This window comes from Mustela lutreola, chromosome 3, assembly GCF_030435805.1.
Source record: "Mustela lutreola isolate mMusLut2 chromosome 3, mMusLut2.pri, whole genome shotgun sequence".
NCBI lineage: Eukaryota > Metazoa > Chordata > Mammalia > Carnivora > Mustelidae > Mustela > Mustela lutreola.
In genome coordinates this window covers 201,692,626-201,720,593 of record NC_081292.1, presented here as the reverse complement: position 1 = coordinate 201,720,593, position 27,968 = coordinate 201,692,626, and the positions used below count along the sequence as shown (strand labels likewise).

The 27,968-nt window shown below is 42.3% G+C and overlaps 1 protein-coding gene and 1 long non-coding RNA gene across 4 annotated transcripts in view; one reads left to right on the top strand and one right to left on the bottom strand.

The window, feature by feature from the left end:
• Nucleotides 1-1,610: 1,610 nt before the first annotated feature.
• The window catches only part of RFTN2 (raftlin family member 2), a 69,208-nt gene continuing 42,850 nt past the window's right edge, over nt 1,611-27,968 (bottom strand). The window contains exons 8-9 of the mRNA XM_059168501.1: nt 15,001-15,079; nt 1,611-2,918 (exon numbers count right to left, since the gene is read on the bottom strand). Coding sequence (XP_059024484.1) covers nt 2,664-2,918; nt 15,001-15,079 — 334 coding nt within the window. The 3' untranslated portion in view covers nt 1,611-2,663. The remainder of the gene's footprint in view (nt 2,919-15,000; nt 15,080-27,968) is intronic.
• Nucleotides 2,817-27,968, top strand: part of LOC131827620 (uncharacterized) — a 47,721-nt gene continuing 22,569 nt past the window's right edge. Inside the window, exons 1-3 of one of the 3 annotated variants that reach the window (XR_009352078.1) lie at nt 2,817-2,954; nt 18,823-18,912; nt 25,569-25,867. This is a non-coding gene — a long non-coding RNA (uncharacterized LOC131827620). Of the gene's footprint in view, nt 2,955-18,822; nt 18,913-19,826; nt 21,738-25,568; nt 25,868-27,968 lie in introns of those variants that run through there. The other 2 variants (XR_009352079.1, XR_009352077.1) reach the window with 2 other exon arrangements.

Here is a 27,968-nt window from a genome sequence, read left to right as displayed (position 1 = left end):
GTGAGGAGTCAAGGTCGTGGGGAAAGGCTAGGAAAATGAGACCGTTTCTCAGCTCTCCCAGGATGAAAGAAATAAAACCGCTTCTGGTACATTTATATCCAAATATATAAACACTTGCTCCTGATGAATAACTTGACGATAGCTGTGGTTTGGGTTGACTACAGCTCTGCCTCCTGCTTGTATGGGTGTCTGAAGATTCTTTTTTTTTTTTTTTTTTAAAGATTTTATTTATTTGACAGAGAGAGATCACAGGTAGGCAGAAAGGCAAGCAGAGAGAGAGCGAGGAGGAAGCAGGCTCCCTGCCGAGCAGAGAGCCCGATGTAGGACTCCATCCTAGAACCTTGAGATCATGACCTGAACTGAAGGCAGAGGCTTAACCCACTGAGCCACCCAGGCGCCCCTGAAGATTCTTGAAAGCCCGTTTATCTGTTCATTTATTTAACACTGAAGAGAATGGCTGTGACATTGCTAGAGCTGCTCATCAGCTCAGAGGCGGTTTCTCTGGGGAGCAGGTGTTAAATGCTGCCCATGGAAGATAAGAGGGTGACCTTCAATTCAAATGGGAAGGAACTAACAGCTGGTCTTTAAGAACCCCGACCGAAGTCCTGGAGATAGTGCACAGAGGAGAATGGCAGAACTTGACACCCACATTTATGATCCTAATACTTTTTTGTTATAATTTATAGGTGTTAGTAATTCATATGTTCACTTGCTAGGGCCCCTAGAATTACATAGTGTTATGAAAAGAACTAAATATACAGTTGGCAGATAATCATTGGTCACATTTAACTCCTTGGGCATATAGAGTCCAAGTTTTGTTATCTTTTTTTTTTTTTTTAAATAGACTTGGAGTTACTTATATATATTTAAGATGCTCTAGAACCACTTGGTCATTATTTATTCACAGTAATATAGCTTTGCCATGTAACTTAAGGGTAGTTGTTGTAGTAAATGCTTATAAAATAGGTTTTGGGGATATAACTGCTAAATTTTCATATTAAGTTTTTTTTTTAACAAGAAGAAATAACATTTAGATTAAAAGCAAACTGTAAAAAAAAGATGCTTACCACTGATTTTTAAAAATTAAGTGATTGATAGATTCCCTAGTTTTCCTTTAAATTAGAAGTATAAATTTCTATCTCTGTTTTTAATACTTGAAATCCCTTCTGTGTGGTGGCAAAATGACACAGGAGTCTCTTTTAGATCTTGGTATTGGAATCACTGACCTTTCTGAGAACATTCTCTGTGCTTCATAACTCATGGCACTTTGTGGGCTCCAGAAGTAATGTTTGTTTCCACCCAAAACTCACCAACTCTTGAATATGGGACTCAAGTTCATCTGAAAATCAAAACAAAAAAAACATTTCTACAGATATTGTTGATAGCTATTTCCATGGAATAATACTAAGCAAAATGATCTTCGGCTCATTTATACTTACAGAGGAAATGCTTCTGCATGGTAGAAGTAGAGTGATTCCATGTTGATCTGGTCAACAATTCATGGAGATCTTCCCAGTTTAGTCATACTTTATATTTGATAACATGTAATAATTATCCATCATACGTACAAAGCATATTACGAGCATTTGTGATAAAAAATGACAGCCCAGTAACAAGTGACATTTTATTATTCAAATTATCTTATAATGTCAACACCAATGCTAATAAAAATAGATAATAGGCTGCATTCATCAATGGCAAAGTCAGTTGTATTTCACTTGAAGATTCCCACATTTCAAAGTAAGCCTTTCATAGATAAATGAAAATCCTCTATGATGTAGAATTTTAATCTTTAGGCAAGACTGGGCAAGGCAGAACAAGAAAAGCAGAGATAAAAGAGATGGGTCTCCATACACATGGACTCTGAGTACCTTTTTATTCTTGCAATTTAAGATGAAGAAAATTATTTCATTCTACTAAAGTTTTTAAATGTTGAGATTATGGGTTCTTTTCATATTGAATTTTGAGGAAGGCTGCTTTGCTCTATATCTAGGCCATTAGAAGCAATAAAATTTAAGCTCAATGAGTCAGTACAGGGCTGGTAACTTGGTGACCCTTTCTTTAAAAGCAAAGACATACAAAAAGATGTTTTTGAAGAATATTTTAACAAATGGGAACTTGCTTTTTATATACATATCATCACTAAATGACAAAATTTGGATTAAGTGTTATATTCAGGAAATAGGTATTTCATTAATTTTCCCTTTACAGGTATGCGAAAGAGAGAGAGGGATTTCAAAAGAGAGAGAGAGAGAGAGAGAGAGACTGCTTTTTACCTTAAGTAAGATTCTGACTTCCTGAGAACTTTCTAATTAGGTGAAATACTGGTTGATCTATTTAGTGTTCTCCCCAGGAACTGAACGAAAAGTACATCCTGTAACATTCATGAGAAACTGAAGTAGATTATTGGTTAATAACCTAATGAAACATCTGTTTAAACAGATGTTTTAGTTGAGAGAAGTGTAAACACGATTCTAAATTTACAAATATGTTGGTTATGTTTCCTTGTCTGAGGTTGAACCAAAGTTTATGCAGATTAGAGGAAAGCCTGAGTCTGGCACAGTCGAAGGTAGGACATAAATGCAGGTAAAGTGACATAATGAAGCCGGCTGGCGATTACCGGAATACTTATTTACAGGCCTTCTGTGGCGTGACTTCGTCGGTCACATACAAGTGACTTGAGTCACTGCGTCCTCCTGGTCAAACTGGCCGTCGTCCAGCTCCCGCAGCGCGCTGTCGCCGCCGCCGTGCGGGACCGGCCTGCGCTCGCCGGCCCAGCGCTCCCGCGACGGGGCCACGAGGCGCTCCTCGGGCAGGTTTCCGCTGTCGGCGGGCGGCGACGCGGCCGCGTCCGCCCCGACGCTCCTGCTGGGGGCTCTGCTGCGGTCCCCACCCTTCGCGTGCCGGCCGGCTCTCCTCTGCAACACAAGAGACGGGCCGCGGGAGGTGAGAAGGTGCGCCTTTCCCGCCCTAGCACAGACCCCACTTTGCCAACATGTCCTTTCCGCGGGCCCTTCAGAGCCCTGCTCGTCCCGCAGGACCAGCTCCGCGTCCCCGTCACCCGCCCCAGGTGAGCCCGGCAGCGGCCCGGCGCGGCCTTCTGCTCCTCCTCGCGTCGGTGGCGCGCGCGTCTGCGCCCTCACGGGTCCCTCGGGGCAGAGGCACCTGCCGAGACCCTACTCTGGGGAACAAAACGGTAAAAATACAGCCAAGTTCCGGTTTTCTTCTCGGCGGCGGTCAGGAGCGGGACAGCAGAAAAGCGCTGCGTGGGCCGCCTCCCACCCGGTGCGACGGCCGCGGGCGGCGCCGGGGAGTCGCCAACATTCCGACCGCGTGGATGCCGCGGAGTGGCCGGAGGGTCTTCCCGGCTCGCGCAGCCGCGTCTCTCCCCGTCCTGCGGCAGCTCGCTTCGGCCCGACGCGGCGCGAGCAGCTCGCTCTGCGGCCTCTCCGGGAACCTGTGCGCGTGCTGGCCGGGAAACACTCGGGGGGCCTGACCGTGTCCCTGGTACTGATGACGGCGCGTATTAGAATCTGATCACATCCGGGCGCCTGGGTGGCTCAGTGGGTTAAGCCTCTGCCTTCGGCTCAGGTCATTTTCTGAGGGTCCTGGGATCGAGTCCCGCATCGGGCTCTCTGCTCAGCAGGGAGCCTGCTTCCCCCCCCCCCCCTCTCTCTACCTGCCTCTCTGCCTACCCGTGATCTCTGTCTGCCAAATAAATAAATAAAATCTTTAAAAAAAAAAAAAAAAGAATATGATCACATCCTCTTAGGCACAAAGTCTGAACAAGGACAGACAGAAAAAGATAAAATTTAAAAAGATAAATAAAAAAGCATAGTTATGTCCCAATTTACAGAGTTTAATTCTTGGAAGTTCATTTATCTGTTAGTTAGGACCTAGGATTGTATTTTCCTAAATGCAAGAGGTACAACTTATAAAACTTAGGGAAAAAAATGTAGGAGTCAGATGCCCAGGCTGGTCTGAGAAAACTGTTAACCCATAGGTTTGTTGAACTGTAGTGTGTAAAATACGAAAGTATTGTCTGCTGGTTTTCATGGCAAATATACAACGCAAACAAAAGCCTTATTAAATTAGATTTACTCGGCTACCATGGAATGCAACCACCTCGTGTGACGTTGCAGCAGACTTTCTACACTGAACATGTATTATTTTTATAACTGAAGGAAAATTATATTTGGGAAACACACAAATCTTTGACCTTAAATCTACTCATATTTTTGCAGCTGTGGGTGATATTGAGTTCGAAGAATGAGATAAGATACTTGAGATCTAGTTTGTGTGGGAAGCAGCAGCCCTCGGCGTGTTGCACGGAAAGGCGCGTCCACAGTTCTTTTTCTTGGCTGAGCTACTGGAGGCCTTGGGGAAGTTTAAGGCAACGAGTGGGTCCTGCCTCAACAAGAGCCTTCATGGTCCCCAATCAGAGAGGGCTGTGTTGTGACACTTCCATTGGCCCCATTGTATTCACCAAATGCAAATATCAGCTCTCAGATCCTTTTCTTTTGGATTCTCACACCAGAAGTATGGGATTTAATGCAAGAAGTGGAACCTGAGGCTTTATCCTCGGGTGTTGAGTTTGAGAACGGCACATTCTCTGGGTCCCGGGGAGCTGGTCAGTGAGGATTCGGCCTCGTGGCTGCAGGACGGGCTGATGAGTGCGGCCAGACCGCGGGGCCCTCTCGCACACGCAGAAGGAGCGCGCTCACTCTCGAACGACCTCTCAGTGCAGCCGGAGAGAAAAGTAGGAAGGCAGGGAGGCCTGGGAGCTCTTGGCTGCCTGGATCTTCCCTTTCTCACCAGGAACAGGGCCAGACGTAAATTCTGCAATAAATTCCTTATTGTATGTCAACCAGTTCACATAGTCAAGAAGAATTTTCTTAATAAAATGTGGGTGTTATTCAGAATGATATGATACTCATAGTAATTTACTTTTAGGTAAGTATTAATAAGTAAGCAGCCACCAAATGTAAATTTCAAATATTAGAAGATGACAATACCTAGCATGCTAAGTCTAAAAAATATTTCAGAACACTTCTACTTTTTTACCATATGATCTTAATAGAGACCTCTTCAGCAATGCTATTGCCTCCCCTACCCCACTTTCCACCTGAGCTAATGCTTTTCCAGCAGATCAAGTTGCAGTGTTCTCATAATTTAGAATGTAGGAGCCCGACCAGTCTTGAGAGATCATCTACTATAACTCATCATCCTATAGAGGTAAGATGCAGGCCCAGAAGAAAGAGGATTTGCCCAAGGTCAGGGAATGATTGGTCTCAAACTAGATCTCAAGTATCTTATCTCATTCTTCGAACTCAATATCACCCACAGCTGCAAAAATATGAGTAGATTTAAGGTCAAAGATTTGTGTGTTTCCCAAATATAATTTTCCTTCAGTTACAAAAATAATACATGTTCAGTGTAGAAAGTCTGGCAAAAACAGAAAAACAAAACCCACCCACAATCCTATCTTGCAGATAAAGATAAAATTTAAAATTTTAAAATGTTAAAATTTGCCATGTTTTACTGTTTCTTTCTGTAAATATGTATGTATGTGCTTATGCACACATAGATGTGTACAACACACTTTTTAACTTAGCACTCTATTTTTAGTATTTCTCTATGTCAATAAGGAGAAAATTTCCATGATACATGGCCAGGCTTATTCATGTAACTTTTTTTTCCCCCTGATATTTTCACTATAAAATTGGAGAAAATACCAAGATCTGGATGCAGATCTAATGCCATTCTTGATAAAAATCTATTAACTTTTGAGAATCAGTGTCAATATTTGCTAAAAATGGGTGTCCCATTTCAAATATATGAGACTCAATGACAAGTCAGTTGAATTCAGGGTATCCTACCATTCTGGCTTCCATTTTTCACTGTAAGGGTCTTAAAAACAAAAAGGAAAGAATGAAGTTTATAAAGCAGTAAAAACTTGGAGTGGACATTCAGGACGTGTCTTCCTTGTGTGTCTCAGGCGTGGGGGGGTGTGGGATCAGGAAGCCTCTGCATGCCGAAATGTAGCCCTAGTACCACTTGGAAGAGTCTGAAAGATTTTTGAAAACATATGGAGACACACAACCCGTGCTTGCTCACAGAACTTGCTCCTGGGGCACCCAGCTTGGGGTTGTCAAGATCATTCAAGTCTGGGAAGGAAAAGCCAGCTTTCCTATTCACCTTCTTCTCTGCTGCTGCGTGGACACATGCCCAATCAGATCCAATCAGAGTCCTTCCCTGGGATTTCTAGATGGACTGTAGGATAGAGAGAATCTTTTCTTTTTCTTTTTCTTCTTTTTTAAAAGATTTTATTTATTTATTTGAGAGAGAGAGAAAGAGCACAAGCAGAGTGGAGAGGCAGAAGGAGAGACAGACTCCCTGTTGAGAAGGGAACCTAACATGGGACTCGACCCCAGGACCCTGAGATCATGACCTGAGCTGAAGGCGGATGCTTAACCCACTGAGCCACCCAGGTGCTCCGAGAGAGAGAATCTTAAAACGGGCTCCATGCCCAGCTTAGAGCCCAGTGGGGGCTCAGTCTCAGAACCCTGAAATCATGACCCGAGCCTAAATCAAGAGTTGGATGCTTAACTGACTGAGCTACCCAGGCACCCTAAGAAGCTCTTTTTGGTGAGGTGGCCATGCTCACCTTATCAGAAGCCTCTGCACATATGCACATAGAAGATGAAACAGACAGATGAAGGAGAACATCCTGGCAACATTGACTCTCTCATGTCAGGACCTGAGGGTTCTTATAGCCCTTTTTTGATGTTGTGAGCTATGCCTGTATCCTTCCCATCTAGAAGTCAATAAATTCGCTTACATACATAGGCTGTCTGAGCAGGGCTTCTGTCCCTTACATGCCCAGGGAGGGACACCAAGAGGTCATAGCATGGGTGGCCTAGCAGAGAGCTGTTTTCCAGCCTGAACCTTGCCCTGTGGCAGCAGGGACCCCTCTTCCTCTTTCAGCTCATACCAAGAAAAACCCATTTGCTTTGAGTGGAAAGCATTCCCTAGGTGAAGAACATCATTAAATATTAAAGCAAAATGTTTTTATCTTGAATTTTACTAAATGCTCTTTGAGACACGTGACATTCTCTGCTTACACTGGCACCTGATTTGATTTCACATGGACCTGAGTTGAGGATTCTAATAGTTGATGAGTAAAGTATGACCCTTGTGATTTTCAGATAATTTCGTATCAACTTCAAATGACTGAAAAAGTAAGAACAAAGTTTAGTAATCGTCTCACTGTAAGGTAAAGAAAGAAGTTAAGGTGTACCTTAAATATTTCTTAGTATTTTTATGACCTCATCATAGCTACTTTGGAAAAGATCTAATTTAGAACATTTTCCTGCTGCTGCTTCTTCACTTCTAGGTTTGTGTTAGAGAAAGGATTCCATAGATGTGCCCAAGAAGGCTTTACCTCCTGCAATCATTTCTTTTGAGATAAATTTTAAAGACAAGAATATTATTTGAATGTAAAGCTGCTCTAAAGAAGGAAAATAAATTAAACATTAAACTCATGTCTCCCTATTCTCTCCTTCTTTCAATAATGGGACTCCTCCCGGCCGCTGCCTTGCAATCTGTGGCCGGCCATGTGCTATTTCGCTGTGGCACCAGCACGTGGTTGCCCAGATGGCATATCCCAGCCTCCCTTGCAGACCCTCATGGTGGCATAGATAAGTTCATGTCAGTGGGATGCGAGAAGAAATATGTGATTAAGGGTCAGTGCCTTTGAAGTATGTCTGGTATGTCAGTGCCTATGAAGTATGGCCCCTTTCCTTCTTGCTGGCTAGACATAGCAACAACTGTGACCAGCCCTGGGTCCAGAGGTAGAAGCCAAATGTTGAGGGCAGCAGGGCTGACCAGTCATGAAGCAGAGCCTTGCCCTACCCTGGAGGTCCTGCCCATCTTTAGACTATTGGGAGAGAGAGACCCTTCTGTTGTATTAAATCATTCCTTATGGGCCTTTTTGGTATAGCATCTTAGTAACTAGTTAGTTACTAATTAATAACATGAAAAAGTTGTTGATGACTAATGCTTTTTAGCTTGATTTTCCCCAACTTTCTAATTATGAAAAATTTCAAGTAGACAGAAAGTTTAAAGGTATAATACATCAAACACTATATACTCATTACCTAATTCTAAACATGTTAAAATGTTACCATATTTCATGTATATGTATATGTATTTTTTTTTGGATAATCAAAAACATTAATACACTACATTCCTGCATACTAGCTGAAGGTAATTTTTAGCTGGAGAAAATGGAGTGTCATTAGGAATTTCTAGATTCTTCTTCACTTTTTCCATAGAATTATTGTAGCGTTTAATTATGGAGTATTGAAAGAAAAATGTTCCTATTGAAAACAAAAGCAACATTTCATATGACCAGCCATTGTGCTAAGCTCTCTACATGTATTCTTTTTTTTTTTTTTAAAGATTTTATTTATTTATTTGACAGAGAGAGAGATCACAAATAGGCAGAGAGACAGACAGAGAGAGAGATGAGGAGAAGCAGGCTCCCTGCTGAGCAGAGAGCCCCATGCGGGACTCGATCCCAGGCCCCTGGGATCATGACCTGAGCCGAAGGTAGAGGCTTAACCCACTGAGCCACCCAGGCGCCCCTCTACATGTATTCTAATTGAATCCCCCTCACAACCCTGTGGTAAGTATTAACATTGTCCATATTTTATAGATGAAGGTATGAAGGCTTGGAGAGTGTAGCACACATGCACACACACACACACACACACGTACCCCATCCCCTGGAATCCTTTTCATGTTTTGTTTTCTACTCCTGAAAACACCAGTGAGTGGAAACTCTACTCTGAGTTAGTGGAAACTAAATACTTTCATATAATTATCAAAGAGAAATGGCCTGAAGAATTTAACTGAAATAGAGACTTTTAGGTAATAAAAAATTTTGATTAGTTTTGAGTCTTCAAAAGAAACAAAAAAGAATCTTGAAACTCTTTTCTGAATTCCAAAGATCTTAGAAGAAAAAGTCTTGGAAGAAAAAGTTGGGAACATTTAATAGATGGAGTTAAAATCCTGGTTGGGAGTCTCTTACCTACTGCGTGTCACATCCTTGAATTCATGTAGAGGCCTCCCACCAAAAGAAAAATAAGAATAGATAAAAGGAACAAGATGGAAAGGACATTGCTTGAACCCTTACTTTAACCCTTAATAGCCTTACTTCATCAGAATTTCATTATCAAGGACAGTCTCTTTTTTGGGGGGGGCAAGATTTATTGTTTTTTAAATTGAATTAATTTACATATATTATTAGTTTCAGAGGTAGAGTTCAGTGATTCATCAATCTTATATAATAACCAGTGTTCATTATGTCATGTGCCCTCCTTAATGCCAATCCCCCAGTTACCCCATTCCCTACTGCCCCCCCCAGCAACCATCAGTTTGTTTCCTGAGTAAGAGTCTCTAATGATTTGTCTCCCTCTCCCTTTTTTTAAAAAAGATTACTTATTTATTTATTTGACAGAGAGGGAGAGATCACAAGTAGGCAGACGGGCAGGCAGAGGGAAAGGATCCCTGCCAAGCAGAGAGCCCAATGCGGGGCTCAATCCCAGGACCCTGAGACCATGACCCAAGCTGAAGGCAGAGGCTTAACCCACTGAGCCACCCAGGCTCCCCGTCTCTCTCTCTCTCATTTAGACTTGTTTTATTTTTCCCCTCCCTTCCCTAGGATCCTCTGTTTTGTTTCTTAAATTCCATATATGAGTGAGAACATATGATGATTGTCTTTCTTTCATTGGGTTATTTCACTTAGCATAATACCCTCTAGCTCCATCCACATCATTATGAATGGCAAGATTTCATTTTTTTGATGACTGAATAGTATCAATTGTATATTATATCTACCATATCTTCTATATCCATTCATTTGTCAATGGACATCTGGACTCTTGCCATAGTTGGGCTATTATGGACATTGCTGCTATAAACACTGGGGTACAGGTTCCCCTCCAGACACTATATTTGTATCTCTGGGGTAAATACCCAGTAGTGCAGTTCCTGGGTCACAGGGTAGCTCTATTTTAAACTTTTTGAGGAACCTCCATGGTGTATTCCAGAGTGGCTATACCGGCTTGCCTTCCCACCAACAGTGTAAGAGGGTTTCCCTTTCTCGGCATCCTCACCAACATCTGTTGTTTCCTGAGTTATTAATTTTAGCCATTCTGACTGGTGTGAGGGGTATCTCATTGTGATTTTGATTTGTATTTCCCTGATGGCGAGTGATGTGGAGTATTTTTTCATGTGTCTGTTGGTCTTTTGGATGTCTTCTTTGCAGAAACGTCTGTTCATATCTTCTGCTCATTTCTTGATGGGATTATTTGTTCTTTGGATGTGGAGTTTGATGAGTTCTTTACAGATTTTGGATACTAGCCCTTTATCTGTTATGTCATTTGCAAATATCTTCTCCCATTCTGTTTATTTTTCTGACACTATTTGTTGAAGGACTGTTTTTTTTTTTTCCATTGGGTATTCTTTTCTGCTCTTTTGAAGATTAGTTGACCATAGAGTGGAGGGTCCATTTCTGGCTTCTCTGTTCTGTTCCACTGATCTGTGTGTCTGTTTTTGTGCCAGTGCCCTACTGTCTTGATGATTACAGCTTTGTAATAGAGCTTGAAGTCAGGCAATGTGAGGCCACTAGCTTTGGTTTTCATTTTCAACATTTCTTTGGCTATTGAGGGTCTTTTCTGGTGCCATGCAAATTTTAGGATTGTTTGTTCCAGTTCTGTGAAAAAAGTTGATGGTATTTTGATAGGGATTGCATTGACTGTGTAGATTGCTTTAGGTAGCATTGACATTTTAAACAATAATTGTTCTTCCAATCTGTTAGCATAGAACATTTTTCCAATTTGGGGGTCTTCCTCAATTTCTTCCTCAATTTCTTAGAGTGTTCTCTAGTTTTCTGAATGTAGATCCTTTGCCTCTTTGGTTAGGCTTATTCCTAGGTATCTTATGGTTTTGGGTATAACTGTACATGGGATTGACTCCTTAATTTCTCTTTCTTCTGTCTCATTGTTAGTGTATAGAAACGCAACAGACTTCTGTGCACTGATTTTATATCCTGGCACTTTGCTGAATTCCTGTATGAGTTCTAGCAATTTGGGGATGGAGACTTTTGGGTTTTCCACATAGAATATCATGTCATCTGTGAAGAGGAGAGTTTGACCTCTTTGTGGATTTGGATGTCTTTGTTTCTTTTTTTTTTTTTTTTTTTTTGTCTGATTGCTGAGGCTAGGACTTCTAGTACTATATTGAACGCAGTGGTGATAGTGGACTGCCCTGTTGAGTTCCTGGTCTTAGGGGAATAGCTCTCATTTTTTCCTCTTTGAGAATGATATTTGCAGGGCACCTGGGTGACCAGCTATTAACTGTCTGCATTTGGCTCAGGTCATGATCCCAGAGTCCTGGGATCAAGCACCACATCTGGTTCACTGATCAGAGGGAAGCTTGCTTCTCCCCCTGCTGCTCCCCCTGCTTGTGTTCACTCTCTCAGTGTCTCTCTGTCAAATCAATAAAAATGAAATCTTAAAAAAAAGAGAAAGAATGATATTCACTCTGGGTCTTTGTAGATGGCTTTTATCACATCGAGGTATGTTCCCTCTATCCCTGCACGGTGAAGAGTTTTGATCAGGAAGGGATGCTGTACTTTGTCAAATGCTTTTTCTCCATCTATTGAGAGAATCATATGGTTCTTGTCCTCTCTTTTATTAATGTAATGTATCACATTGATTGATTTATAACTGTTGAACCATCTTTGCAGCCTGGGAATAAATCCCACTTGGTCATGGTGAGTAGTCCTTTTTTTTTTAAAAGATTTTATTTATTTATTCGACAGAGACAGAAATCAGAAGTAGGCAGAGAGGCAGGCAGAGAGAGGGGGAAGCAGGCTCCCCGCTGAACAGTGCACCTGACTCGAGCCTCGAACCCAGGACCCTGAGATCATGACCTGAGCTGAAGGCAGAGGCTTAACCCACTGAGCCACCCAGGTGCCCCGTGAATAGTCCTTTTAATGTACTGTTGGATCTTATTGGCAAGTATCTTGGTGAGAATTTTTGCATCCATGTTCATCAGGGATAATAGTCTGTAATTCTCCTTTTTAGTGGGGTCTTTGTCTGGTTTGGTGATGAAGGTCATGCTGGCCTCATAGGAAGGGTTGGGAAATCTTCCTTCCATTTCTATTTTTTGAAACCGCTTCAGAAGAATAGGTATCAATTTGTTAAATGTTTGGTAGAATTCCCCTGGGAAGCCATCTGGTCCTGGGCTCTTGTTTTTTAGGAGATTTTTGATGACTGATTCAATCTCCTTACTGGTTATGTGTCTGTTCAAGTTTTCTATGTCTTCCTGTTTGAGTTTTGGTAGTTTATATGTCCCTAGGAATGCATCCATTTCTTCTAGGTTGCCTAATTTGCTGGCATATAGCTACTCATAATATGTTCTTATAGTTGTTTGTATTTCTTCTGTATTGGTTGTGATCTCTCCTCTTTCATTCATGGTTTTATTTACTTGGGTCCTTCTTCCTTTCTTTTTTATAAGTCTGGCCAAGGGTTTTTTGATATTATTAATTCTTTCAAAGATCCAGGTCCTAGTTTCATTTGTTCTACTCTTCTTTTTGTTTCTACCAAGGAAAGTCTTTAATGAAGGACAAAGACATAAGAAATGTAGTCTATGTGATTTATAAAGCAATCTTTTAATTTTTAGATTATTATATGCTAAAAGTATATAGTTCTATGAATTCCCACCGCCATGCATAGTTTTGTGTAACCACAATAGGATACAGAACAGTTCTATTATCTCCTCTAAAACCTCCATAGGATCCCTTTATCACTTTCCTTCCCCCAAAACTCTAATTCCTTGCAACCATTGATCTGTTCTCCACATTATAGTTTTATCTTTTTGAGAATATCATATAAATAAAATCTCTATAATATTTTTATTTATTTATTATTATTATTTAAAAATTACAGTATTGGTAATGCATGGCATTATTGGTAGTGCTATGTTAGTGATCCAACAATTGCATCCACTACTCAGTGTTCAAGATCAGTGCACTCTTTTTTTTTTTTTTTACAGATTTTATTTATTTATTTATTTGACAGAGATCACAAGTAGGCAGAGAGGCAGGCAGGGGTGGGGGGAAGCAGGTTTCCTGCTGAGCAGAGAGCCCTATGAGGGACTCGATCCCAGGATCCTGGGATCATGACCTGAGCCAAAGGCAGAGGCTCTAACCCACTGAGCCATCCAGGCGCCCCAAGATCAGTGCACTCTTAATCTTCTTCACCTATTTTATCCATCTCCCCATCCACTTTCCCTCGGTAACCACAGGTTTCTTCTCTATATTTAAGAGTCTGGTGTTTTGTTTTGTTTCTTTTTTCATCTATTTTGTTTCTTAAATTTCACATATGAGTGAAATCATATGGTACTTGTCTTTACCTACCTGACTTATTTCACTTAGCTTTATATCCTCCAGATTGAGCCATGTTGTTGCTGACAGCAAGACTTTGTTTTTTTTTATGGCTGAATAATATTCTACCATATATATACATATACACATTGAGAGAGAGATCACACCTTCTTTATCCATTCACGTATGGATGCACTGTTGGACTCTCCCCATATCGTGGCTGTGGTAAATAATGCTGCAGTAGACACAGGGGTGCATATCTCTTTTCAAATTAGTGTTTTCACATTCTTTGGTAAATGCCCACAAGTGCAATTACTGGATCATACGGTAATTCTGTTTTACTGTTTTTTTGAGGAGCCTACATACAGTTTTCATACAGTTTTCCCCAGTGGCTGCACCAATTTACATTCCCACCAACCGTGTACAAGGGCTCCCTTTTCTCCCCATCCTCACACTACTTCTTATTTCTTATCTTTTTTATATTAATTATTCTGACTGGCGTGAGGTGATCTGTCATTGTGGCTTTGATTTGCATTTTTCTGATGATTAGCGATGCTGACCATCTTCTCACCTGTGTGTGGGCCATCTGTATGTCTGTTGCAATATTAGGCACTCACAACAATTTTCTTCTACCCTCGTATCTCATGAGGCTTGCAAGTTAAACTAACAAAAGACAGATTAACAGAAGAAAAGGTTTATTTTGGATGTCTATGGGGGCTTCACAAAGAAAAAGTGAAAACTTAAAGAGGCAGTTAGACTGTAACCATATAAGCTCCCAAGTCTAGCTTATACATGATTTTAGCAAAGTGACTAGACAAAGGAACAGGGCTTTGGGCCTCGATGGGCAGCAGACTGTGGAAAGTTCACCACTGTGCATATGTGGTGAACCTAATGGAAGATAAGGGTTATTTTAATAAGATTTACTTATGTAACCTCAAGTCAGTGCCACATCTAGCAATAAGTCATCTTTGATGACTAGTAGGAGTCTTCTCTTCCTAGTACAGAGAAGGAGGACAACTTTCCTTTACAAATGGAAATTTATGTTACTTTTTTTTTATTTTGAGATTTTATTTTTTAAGTAATCTCTACACCCAACATGAGGCTTGAACTCACAACCCTGAGATCAAGAGTCAGAGCGAGTTCAAGATGAAGTCTACTGAGTCAGCCAGGCAGCCCTATGTTATCTTTAAAAAGGGGAATTTATTAAAAAAAAAAAAAAAAAGCAAATTTATGCCCTACTTTTTATCATAAAGGGAGGGGATAGAAAGTTACTCTTATGTATGTGATTCTTAGCTGTGTTCAGCTGAAAATAATCCTTAGTCCACGTGGCAGATTTTGGGGTGACATATTTTGATCCCCTTCAAAACTGTCTCCCAGCACGGAGTTACTGACACATTTCCTTTGTTGCTATATGTTGGTTTAGAGAATATTTCCATATCAAGTCCACATTTCCTCATCTGTATGCACCATTTAGAATCACAATGAGAGTTAAGGATTAAATGCTTCAATAGAACATTTAGTAATAAAGCATCAGTTTTACTCACTTCTGGTGTTTGTGCAGCTGAATTCCACATAACTGGTCTTTGAAGGAATACAACTTGTTTTGTAGCCAAATTCCCTTCACTGCAAATTAAAGCAATAGCATTAGTGTTTGCAAATTAGTAATTCTCAATTTCATCCTTGGCTAGAATATTTCATATGTATACTTTGTAATATAATCTTTTGATCCAAAAATAATTATGAAATATGATTCTATATAAATTGTAACTGGAAAAGTAAGAAAAAATGCCTAAAAGCTGAATACAGTCCTTTACCAAAGAAAAATTTGTTTAGAACTTGTAATCTCAATATTGCGAATGTAAGTCTTTTTATCTTTTATTTGCTCCCTCCTAGTCTTTATCAACATGTGAATTTCCACATTTCGGTGTTCTATGCTTTTCATTAAACACCCCTTTCCTTGTTTGTACACTTGTGATCATATTCTTAATAGCTGCAGTCTCTCAAAGAATTAAGATACTAAAATGCATTACGCCTTTCCTGTATTATTGGAAAATTAGGTTGTTTCCAATTTTCCACTAAATTTTAAATAATGCTTCTGTAAAATATGGATAGTCTTCCTTATTCTTATGACTTATTTCTTTGAGATAAACTCTCAGGAGTGGGATTATTAGGTCAAAAGGGCATGATTTAAGCTTCTTGGTATGCATTGTCAAATTTGCCTCATAAGAAGAAGAGACTAATTTAGGCTGCCACATGTGAGAGATTTTATATACATTTTCAGATGAGGGGCTTGAGCCACAGCTAGTTTTATTTTCAGATGCTTCTTTGTAGTCAGCTACTCAGTATTCTCCTTATTTAACTATCATCATGGCAAATTACCCCTCGCCAAAGACTACTTGGGGTTTGTATTTCTCTGAAATGCTTTTCACAGTCTCCATGGATTTATGGGGAGGAGTGTCTGTAGCTAATGTTGCTCAGTTACGACTTTTATTATGCAAAAAACCCAAACAAAACCTCACTATTAGCTGCATTTTATGCGGAGCTCTTTTTCTGGAAAACAAATGCAACATTGAAACTCCGGCCCTAGCGGTGTATGTCAACCCAACACCATCTGAAAATCCCAAATTTACTGCTACTGTTGAATTTTGAGAAATGGCAAAGTTTCCCCCAAAGTGGTAATGAGAGACTGCTTCTTTTTTATTTTTAAAAGAATGCTTCTGGTCTAATATCAGTTTAGTTTAACTTTATCTTTGATTAGAAGGAAAGACTTGGTATGAAGTGTAGTTGACCCTTGAACAACGTGGGGCTTAAGGGAATCGACCCCCCCAACCCCAGTCAAAAATCCACATGGGGGGCCACTTGGCTGGTTCAGTAGGTAGAGCATGTGACTCTCGAATTTGGGGTTGTGAATTTGAGCCCCAGTTTGGGGGTAGGGATTATTTAAAAATAAAATCTTTTTTTTTTTTTTAAGATGTTATTTATTTATTTGACACAGAGAGAGAGAGCACAAGTAGGCAGAGAGGCAGCAGAGAGAGAGGGGGAAGCATGCTCCCTGCAGAGCAGAAGAGCCCGATGTGGGGCTCGATCCCAGGACCCTCAGTTTAAAAAAACAACTTGGGGGGCACCTGGGTGGCTCAGTGGGTTTGATGAGGGAGCAGGAGGCTGGCTGAGGACAAAGCAAAAGCTGGCGCCTTGCACCCCCTCTTCTCCCGCTCCCCTCTATATGTGTGGCATTCCTCAGGCACCCCTGACTGCCATAAAACGATAAATGGTTAACTTGCAGGGATCGCAATCCTGCAGAACAGGAATCTCCCTTGCTCTACAAGATGTCCTAGAGACCTGAACAGGGAGGTTACCTTATCAATAGCACAGATTTCCAGAGGCAAATAACTCTTGGTTCCTGAAGCCCTAATGTCCCCCTCCCACCATAAACTGGAGGAGACTGGGGTAGAAAGGAATGTAACTGATAGCCGGATCATAATGCCCCACCAAGAATCCCCCATTATCTTGATGTTAGTGCCTGACCTAAAGACGACATTGATCAAGCCATAAGGGCAAAGACTCTCCCCCCCCCCCCCGGCACCTTGTAGGCCCTCCCTAACATGTGAGAACTCTGTTGAAACCTCCCATTCCTTCACCACCTCCCCCAACCGTGGGGTATATAACATGCCCACCCTCACAACCCGGGGCAGCAGCTCTTCCTGCCCACGGGTCCTGTCCCCGTGCTTTAATAAACCACCATTTTGCACCAATGACGTCTTAAGAATTCTTTCTTTAGTCGTCGGCTCCGAACCTCCTCACCCCACCGAACCTGACTTAGGTTCTGGGACTTCATCAGGTTAAAGCCTCTGCTTTCAGCTCAGGTCATGATCCCAGGGTCCCTACAGCAATTCTCCTGTGAGGAATTTAAGAATCTTCAAATTCTTTTTTGTACTATTATTAATAGACAGTCATGCTTTGATGTAATAGAAACGAACGCAGCTTTTGAGAAAGGCTTGATTTGCACACAAGCTCTGAAAGATTTCCGGCACAGCCTGTGTCGGTCAAGGGTATAAGCTGCAAGGACCGGCTGGTCAAGGGAATAGTCTGCAAAGATGCGAAAACATCCACTAGTTCTTCCTTCCCGAGGGCGGCAGATAATCCCTTGTGCCCTTGTTAGCGTGAGGGCACAGGCAGCGTGAGGGACAGGTCAGCCGGGGCAGGCCTGGGGGGGCGCGGTTCCCTGCAGGCAGTGGTGGGGAGCAGGGCCAAGGCATAAAAGGGCCCAGCCTGGGGAAGGGGAAGGAGGTCATCAGTGCAGAAAGGGGACCAAGAAAGTAGCCTGACTCCAGAGGCCGAAGTCCATGTGGGATCTGGGGCATTGATCCAATTACAGGACATAAGGCAAAGGCCAGATGGTGAGGCCTATTGGAAAATAAGACTGGTGGGAGACCCAGGTCAGGTCCAGGCATCTCGCCAGACCAAATCGGTTGAAGTAGAGTGAAAGGTTAAAGCCTCAGTCAGCTCTCAGTTCATACCTAGGATCAGGCAAAAACCAGAGGGCAGGTATAGACCTAGAAGCAGCAAGAGAGGCCACCAGCACTGCTGCTGTCCCGTGGGACAAGGGCCTTTTGCTCTCTGTCTTGGTATTACACTCACCTTTCAATGTGGGCCAACACTAGCGTAGGATCTGGGGAAAGTGAGCCCAGGATTGTATTTACAGCAGAAGCAGAGGAGTCAGGCCACAGATGGGAGAGAAAGTGGGTTTTTGACCAGCTCTACAGCTTTGAAATGTGCGGACACATCATTTGTCGGGGAGATATTTATTGGAGAGGCAGTCGAGTGTGGGGGAAACAGCATATATGGCTTTCGAGTCAGACCAATGCTGGGTTTGCATCCCACTGTTGCCACTTGCTAGCTACATGATGCTGAGCTAGTCACCCAGACGTTCTGAGCCTTCTCTTTCTCTTCTGTAAAACAGAGGTGGTTCTTACAGTACTGGTGAGGTGGTGGAAGAAAAATTCTGAGCACGCATCCTGCAGCGTAAGACACGCTCAATACATTTTCCTTCCTCTTTCCTTACCTCCTCCTATGCCCTTCATATGAAGACAAAAGGAAGACTTTCTGTTTCGGTGTTGTTTAAGAGAGTGGGTTTCGGTGTTGTTTAAGGGAGCGGGGTTTGCTATGGCCTCAACAGACTACCGAGAAAAAGAACGACTTCCAACAGCAGAAGGCCTCTCGGACTGAACTAAGAAGGGTAACTTGGATTTGTGTTTGCTTTTGATGTACTGAGCCCTTTCCATGTGAATTTCCATGTAAATGATCACGCTTGTTTCTTCCCCCCACCTTCTAAAAAGATTTCATTTTTATGTAATCTCTACATCCAGGGTGGAGCACGAAACTACAACCCTGAGCTCAAGACGTGCACCCTCCACGGACTGAGCCAGCCAGACACCCCCTTAGGATTGCTCTTTAAGGTGAGCACAGAAGATATTATTTTCCTCATTTTATGGATAATGAAATTGAGACCCAGAGTTTTTTCGGAGTTTTGTCTTGAGTCTCCTCTATTTCCTACAACACCATACTATCTATACAAGAAATGTAGAGGGGCGCCTGGGTGACTTGGTTGTCACACGTCTGCCTTCTGCTCGGGTTGTGATCCCCGGGTCCTAGGATTGAGTCTCGTATCTGGCTCCCTGCCAGGTGGGAAGCCTGCTTCTCCCTCTCCCACTCCCCCTGCTTATGCTCCCTCTTTTGCTGTTTTGCTCTCTTTCAAATAAGTAAATAAAATCTTAAAAAAAAAAAAAAAAAAGAAATGTAGAATGAACTCAGTAAAGCCTTGACTACAGAGAGGAGTGGCCTAATTTAATTCTGGTTCTGACTGGAAAACTTTGTAGTAAATGGATAAGCACAGACTGTTTTGCAGAAGTTCAGACATTATGTAGCATCTCCCAAATGTATCATTTCAGCTTATAATGTTTAGGAGTTGTACTGGAGAATACTGAAGAAAGTAAAGACAAGTGTTCATTTTTTCCTTGGGCCAATTAGACTATAAACAGACCGCACAGGTCCTGGTGCTCTTATGGCAAAAGGAAGGCGGGACAGGAGGAAGTTCTCTGCCCGTTTGGCAGTTAAGTACCACATATAAGGTGGATTAGGAAACTGTGATTTAAAAAATTTACTCTATGAATTCAGTTAAGAGTGAACAGCATTACTTAAAACAAGCACAAAAACAAAATTGAAAAGCAGTTCTATCACAGGTTGATAGTATCTTTAGTGATACTTAAACTTGTAGATTATTTTTACAGGAAGTTATGAGGACAACATGAACTTGTGCTTGGTCCAATATTTGCTTATGATTTCAAACGTCTTTTTTTGTTTCTTTTTTAAGATCTTATGTATTCATTTGACAGAGATAGAGCCCAAGCAGGGAGGACAGCAGGCAGAGGGAGAGCGGGAAGCAGGCTCCCTGTTCGTCAGGCCCTGAAGGTCTGAAGGCAGATGCTTGACGGACTGAGCCTCCCAGGTGCCCCTCACATATCTTTGAAACAGAGCTGAAGCACTTAGAATTTGTGGGTAGATGGGAACAAGTCTTTCTACGTTCTTTAAAAACGTAAAAACCCCCAAGACTGATAGTCCTGTGTTAACTGTCAGCTGCTCATGTCCCATCTGGGAATCCTGCTTGTGGCATTCGCCAGCGGCAGAGCCCGTGACAGCAGCTCTGCCTCTTTCCAGGCTGCCCATCTTTTGAGATTCATTTTGAGGATGACCTCCTGCAGAAAGTCTTCAGTGATCCCTCAACTGAAGATCAACACCTCCCTTTTGGGGCCCCCATGAAGCCCCACATAGAGCTCATCCCCTTCGCGGGGGTCGCGTTTCCCTGCTCCCCGGGCTCAGCGTCTGAGCTCCCTGAGGATCCTATCTCCCGACCCCTGCATCTTGCACGTTAACTGGCAGAAGGTCCCCTTTCTAAATGGTGCTCAGGAAATATTTGAAGACTCAAATACTTTATGAAAAAGTGGTCATTTGGTTTCTATGATGATAATGTATTGATCTCCAGAACATGCATTAAAAAATAAAATCATAGCAAGTGAGCCAAGTCTTGGAAGCGAAATAAAAGGCTTCTTAGGTATTGTTACATCTATGATGGTCATTGATGGTTAGTATGACTCTTTTAAGCTTTAACTCTTCCTTCTCCTCCTCACAAAAATTACCCTTTAGGCACACCAGCTTATGATAACTGTACCTAGAGAATTTTATGTTAATTTGAGATATTAAAATGTCTCATATTACAGCCAAATGTAAAAATAATTCGCTTTTCCCCTTTCCCCTTTCTCCTGCTTTAGGAAAGGGGAAGATTCTTCTTCTTCTTTTTTTTTTTTTTTTTTTAAGATTTAATTTATTTATTTGACAGACAGAGATCACAAGTAGGCAGAAAAGCAAGAGAGAGAGAGAGAAAGAGAGAGAGGAGGAAGCAGGCTCCCTGCTGAGCAGAGAGCCCAACGTGGGGCTCAATTCCAGGACCCTGGGATCATGAGCTGAGCCAAAGGCAGAGGCTTTAACCCACTGAGGCACCCAGGTGCCCCGGGGAAGATTATTCTTATAACAATATACCAAGAAAGGTGAAGATAGATACATTTGCCTGTTTTAAAATCAAAAACTTCTGTTAATCAAAAGACATCACAAAAAGAGTAAAAAGACAAGCCACAAAGTATTAGGGAAGATAATTTCAACACGTGTAACAAATAAAGGACTCATATCCAGTATATATATAAAAAGGTCTTATAAATAGAACTTCAATTGTAGGAGAAAGATTTAAATGGATTCTTTACAAAAGAAAAATCCAAGTGACCAATAAACATGAAAATATGTTCAATCTCAGTAGTAACTACGTAAATACGAATTAAAACCACACTGAGATCATACTGTATCCACACTAGGATGGCAAAATGTAAAAATCTGACAATATTTTTATTGGAGCAATAGGGACTTCCTATTCTGTGGTTAGGAGCACAAACTGCAATATTCCACTTGGAAAGAGTTTGGCATTTATCTAATAAAACTGAAGAAATGTCCTATGGCCCAGCGATTCCACTTCTAGATCTATACCCTTGAGAAGCTCATGGCCCCATATGCTAGGATCCCTGCTCATGTCCAGGACAGCGCTGCTTGTCAGAACCGAGCGTTGGAGGCAACGTCATCACCAGTAAGCGGGGTGGATTAATAAATTGCTGTAGGAAACAACAAGGGTACATCTCACAATGTTAAGTGAAAGAAACAACATGTTGAAGTATATTTTCTGTGTGTGTGTGTGTGTGTGTGTGTGTGTGTGTGTACACATATATGTATGTATATCAAAACCAGCATTGTTTAGGTATACATACATGATCAAAGTCTTAGGCCAAGCACGTAAGTGATTATCCTAAAAACTGGGATGTTACCCCCGAGTGAAGAGAGTAGGAAATCCCCAGGGTGCTTCTAAGGCGCCAGCAGCAGGTGGGCTGTCCAGTGGAAATGACACAAGTGGTTACAGTTACCTCCATTTGTGTCTTGGGTACTTCCTCCGTGTGTGTTGCGGACAGACTGTTTCAGGAGTGCGCGCGCTGGTGACGTGCCGGAGAACGTTTGCAGTTTACCCGTGATACATATGCTCCCGCCCCTTTCACATTTAGTATCTGGCAAAAATCAGTCTTGAATTCTTTGGGTTTTAAATTAGAGGAGGTCTTTAGGAATTAATTGATCGGCCTGTATTCACTTTTCCTTGAATGTATCTTGCACATTCCCGTTTTCTCTTGTTTGTTTGTTAATTTGTTTTTGCCTAAGGTTGCCAGAGAAAGGAAACAACTTGCGGTGCTCACACATCAACCTCCCGCCTTCTGCGCACGTGGCCAACGTCACTAACTGGTCATCGTGTTCCTTCTTGCTAAGCTTGGTTCTGGTCTCAGAATCCTTGGGTTTTAGAGGGTTAGAGGCGGCCACGAGATGAGTGCTGCTGCGGGAGGAGAAACTGAGTGATACATACTGAGCCCTGTCTGCGGCCGGCGTGTTCTCCTCTCCTCTGCGTTGGGGAGCGCGGTTCTTTCCGGAAGGTCTCCCTCAGACACCACAGTTTTCTTAGCCCAGTCCTCCTCCTTCACTGAAGTCCTCAAGCTTATCACCTGTCTTCTGCTCAACTCTTTCATTACCGCTTCCTCAAGAAGACTTTTTAGATTTTTTTCCTCTAATTTCTTTTTAGATATTTTCCCTCCAATTTCCCACATCCCCCATTAAATTTTTTTTTAAAGGTTTAATTTATTTATTTGAGAGAGAGAGAGAGAGGAGGAGCAGGGGAAGGAGCAGAGGGAGAGGGAGAAGCAGACTCCTTGTTGAGTGTAGAGCCAGGACCCTGAGATCCTGACCTGGGCCAAAGTCAGAGGCTTCACTGACTGAGCCAGGGGCACCATGTCCCCCTCCCCCCCTCTAAATTTTAATACTAAAGAGGGGTACCTGGGTGGCTCAGTTGGTGAAGTGTCTGACTTTGGCTCAGGTCAGGATCTCAGCGTCTTGGGAGGGAGCTCTGAGTCTGGCTCCTGGCTCAGCAGGGAGTCTGCTTGTCCCTCTGCCCCTCCCCTCCTGCTCATACTCTCCATCTCTCTCTAAAGATAAATAAATCAATAACGATTTTAATACAAAAGATATGCTGTGTTTGTGCTTATGTTCTGTGACCTTTTAGAGGACCACAAGCCACTGTAGTATCTTTTTTTTTTTTTTTTTTTTTTTTTTTTTTATTTGACAGAGAGAAATCACAAGTAGGCAGAGCGGCAGGCAGAGAGAGAGAGAGAGAGGGAAGCAGGCTCCCCGCCGAGCAGAGAGCCCGATGCGGGACTCGATCCCAGGACCCTGAGATCATGACCTGAGCCGAAGGCAGCGGCTTAACCCACTGAGCCACCCAGGCGCCCCGCCACTGTAGTATCTTAAGATTTTTGTCACCTCCTCCCACAACCGATGTTCACTGCCCCGGGGCAGTATCGCTGCTCCTGAGAATACATGTTCTAGCCCTCCGCCGAGGGACCTGTCACAGACGGTTCTGTATTAGTTACTTGTCTGTCTGTTTAAAAATTTTTTTAATTTAACTTCAGTTTAGTTAACATACAGTGTATTATTAGATTCAGGGGTAGCTGCATTAGTTACTTGTAACTGTGTTGTGTCTCCAAGCCAATTATGAGAACACAGTCAGCCTCTAGAGTGGGTAAAATATTGCCTTGTACATACCAGGCCCTCAGTAGATATTTGAGTTGAACTGAAATAACATTTTAAAATAAAATGTGAAAATGTAGTTCGGTTTGAATACAGGTGAGCTGGTTCCAAATGAATAGCTTATCTGCAGCTGCTTGGTCATTTATGAAATAAAAGCGTTCATTGTTGGTTCCCAAATCCATTAGACAGAATTGTTAGGTTAATTTATTTTTCTGATTAGTTTTGCATCATTTCATTCATTCATTAATTGCCATGTTTAATCTTTGCAACTCAGAGATAAATGAGTAAATTCTTGCTTTTAAAACAGGAAATAAAACTCACTTTTTAAAAAGCAAAAATTATAAAACTCAATTTTAGCATGCAACTTTTTGTATCTATGTGCTTAGTCACAAAGTTCCTTTGCCTGATGACCCTGGTTTATTTCTCAGGGTCATACTCACGTTAGTGTACTTGATACAAAACTAAAAAGAGCACTCCCACAATTCAGCTCCCCCCAACCTCTCTGCCTGACAAAATGTTACAACTTCAAGTTCAGATGGGGAAGGGCTAACTGGAAGGATCTGCAGGAGACGGACAGATTATTTAAAAAGACGCGGCCTTATCAAAATGCTGCTCACTGCACGATTACTATGAACTTAATTCTGAATTACAGCGTACTGTTTCTACAGAATTTAAATTGGAAGGGGAGAGAACTGCATTAAAACGGACCAGACGTGAATCCCTAGCCTGTCCCTCGCCTGTCTATAAATATGCAGCCCCGGCTTTGGCTGCCACTTGAGGGTTGAGAGGAAATCACGGGGGCACTTAAGTGTCTCAAACGGCTACATAGACTTCTCGTGCTTCTGGGCTGTGGTGACCACAGGGCTGCCGAGAATGCAAGATGGAGGAGGCCCCCCTCAGCCCCCGTCACAGAGAGAAGACAGTTTCCTCTTTTTGTTATTCAGATCTTGTTCCTAAGGACCAGACTTTTTTGTATTCTCGGAACAGTGTAACTTGATTCATGGTACCCAAAAGACCCTGCCTTTAAATTTTGTCTTCTAAGATAAAAACGAGGGTGTACACCTTTCTTCTGTTTTGTGTTTGCTTTCTCTCTCCATAAGGCTATAATTCAGTGTTCTGAAAGTACATCAGAATTACCTGGGGCTCTTGTTAAAATGCTCCCTCCCTCCTCCCTTTCCAGATTTTTATTCAGGAAGAGGGGAGTGACCTTGCTGGTTTGAGGTAGCCAAACAGAGGGAACTTGGGCTCCTCTCGCATTTTATTCTGGTGATTATTTTAAGGTCGGCAATATTAGCAGCTCGTTGAGGTAATTTGATCCTCTACCAGATTTGCCCTAAGAGTTTAGTGTCAATTTTCATCTTGATTTCTGGAAAAGAAAAGAATTGGGCCCGTTTGTATAATTACATAGTGATAACGATTAAGAAGGGATTCTGGCAAGTTTTCACAGCTGACAACAAAAACCCCGGAATAATGTAGTGCTATCTGATTACCACATTACGAAGTTTCCATGGCAATGTCGCTTTAAACGTTGGTGGTGTGATATTGCCTAGGATAATGAAGCAACAACCTTAGTGTAAGGACACACTGGGAAAATACTTTTATGCAATCCAGTAACAATATAATTGAGTAATGAAAGAAATGAGAGGAAAATACCTTATGTATAGACCATTCAATTTATGGTTTAAGTGACAGAAGAGTGGGGAAAAGTTGAAATTGCTTAAGACACTACTGTTGTGTAAGAGGCAAAAACATTTAAAGAAGAAAATTTTTCTTGGCAATGGTTGGTTCTAAGTCATGTTTGCGGACATGTGGGCGCCCCCAAAAGATCGTTATGTCTATATCTTTCTCTCTCTCTCTAACATTTTATTTTTCATTTGACAGAGAGAGAGAGAGAGAGAGAGAGAGAGAGCACAAGCAGGTGGAGTGGCTGGCAGAGAGGGAGGGGGAAGCAGGCTCCCAGAAGAGCAGGAGGAGCCTGATGTGGGACTCGATCCCAGGACCCGGGATCATGACCTGTGCTCAAGGCAGTCGCTTAACCAACTGAGCCACCCTCGTGCCCTGTAAGTCTGTATCTTTATAGTGCTGTTATTTATTTCTGTTCCTTTATTTGGCTTGTAATCCTTAGGGCTGATTTGGCATAGGGTGAACTATGGTATTTACATTTTCTGGAATATCCTGATTTAGGACAGGTGGAGTGATCACCCTTGTGTAATTAGTATAATTAGCTTCAGTTTTTTCAGGATTTTGGCTCTGCTAAAGGATTGGTTTCCATAATATGGCTCTAACTTATTAGCCTGATTTGCAGAGCTTCTGGCATGGGTATTTGCAAGTATGGTCTTGCTGAATCATTATGGCAATCCAGTGAAGTTGATATTATCTCATTTTCCAGATGAGGAAAATGAGACTTAAGGAGGTCGGGTGACTTCCCAAGGTCCCATGGCTAGTTCACGGTGAAGCTGTAATTAAAATGAGCTGTTTTTAGTTCACAGCCTGGACCCTCCTAGTTTTAGAGACCAAAAAACTTTTCGGCTCCACCCTCTACCTTGACCAACATGAACTGTCTGTAGTATTGCTCTTTATGTTTAAAGATGGTATGGCTGACAGTGAGTACAACCTTTGTGCGTACTGAAGCAGCCAAGACAAGATGTGACTGTGGCAGAGATGGCATATTTGGATAAGGCAGAGGATTAAGAGGTTTCACCGATCATCTTTATTACCAGATAATAACAATGAGCTTTCACTTTCATCCTAGGCCTTGCAGACACCTGAAAGGACCCAAGTTACAAAAAGTGAAGGAACAAAATAAATATCAGTATTACACGATGTTCCTTGCATATGGGAGAACAGTAGACGTTGTTGGTTCTAGTGTGCCTTGTTGCATAAGGGTGATTATTGTTAAAAAGTATTTTTCCAGAGTGCCTGGGTGGCTCAGTGGGTTAAAGCCTCTGTCTTCAGCCCAGGTCATGATCCCAGGGTCCTGGGATCGAGTCCCACATTGGGCTCTCTGCTCAGCAGGGAGCCTGCTCCAACGCCGCCCACCCCGCCCCGCCTGCCTCTCTGCCTACTTGTGATCTCTGTCAAATAAATAAATAAAATCTTTAAAAAAAGTATTTTTCTACTATCTTTTATCCAGGGTAAATAGCAGATTCTAAGTGGGGATCTGCTAAGTGGGGATGCTTTTTTAGTCTCATTACTAAGTGAAGATTCCACCTAAATTGGAAGTTTATCCTCTCCTTTTCACTGTTCTTGTACAATCTGCACTTGTTAAGGTACGTAAGCTTGACCTGCCTCAACCTGAAAGCAAGCCCGGTTATGTACTAAATTCAAGCTTAACCAGCTTAACCAGCCACAGGCTCCTTCAAGACAGACACTATCTATAGCTTTCACGTCTTTTCATTAATTGATTGATTGATTTTTTTTTTTTTTACTTTTAAAAAATTGTATGTATGTATGTATGTATGTATTTAAAGATCTTATTTATTTGAGAGAGAGGGAGAATGAGAGCAGGAGTGATGGGAGGAGCAGAGGGGAAGCGGGAAGCGGGCTCCCTGCTGGCAGAGAGCCCGATGATGCGGCCGGATCCCAGGACTCCGGGGTCATGACCTGAGCCGAAGGCAGACACTTAACTCACTGAGCCCCCTGCACCCTTAAAATCGTTTTTTGTTTTTTTTTTTTAAATCACAGAATCGATATGTATTCCTTGTAAGAAGTCAAATCACAGAAAACGTATAAGGAAGGACAAAGTAGTCCTGACCCCCATCCGTAATCCCAGGAGCTGACCATTTGCTAGAATTTGCTGTGTAGCTTTTTAGCCCTCACACACAGCACTCCTTTCCATAGACATTGATATTGCGTCCAGTTTTTTGCTATTACAAACAGTTGTTAAATAGGTAGTCCTGCAACTAGCTTTTTTGCTACTTTAATTGCGCATGAGATGAGGCTTCACAAGGAGGGCCTGCGAGCCCTGCTCTGACCCCCACGGTGCCTAAAGCGTCCGAGGGGGACAGAAGAAGCCGGGATGGTGGTGAGGCAGTGGTGCTACCTCTGCTTCAGAAACCACGTACAGCCACTCCTCATTCCAGCGAGCTGAGCCTTCTACTCAATGGGGACAGCCTGTGACCTTAAGGAGTTTGACGCGCTGGACAAGATGGTGCAGTCACCTGTGGCTCCAGGTTCCGCCGCCCTCTCCCTTCTCGTTCTGCTCCAGGGCTTTTCCTTCCCACCTTCAGTCTCAGTCCTGTTCTCATCCCCAGACCGACCGGAAGCAGGAGAGGCTGGAGGAGCTCCAGCCCAGCCT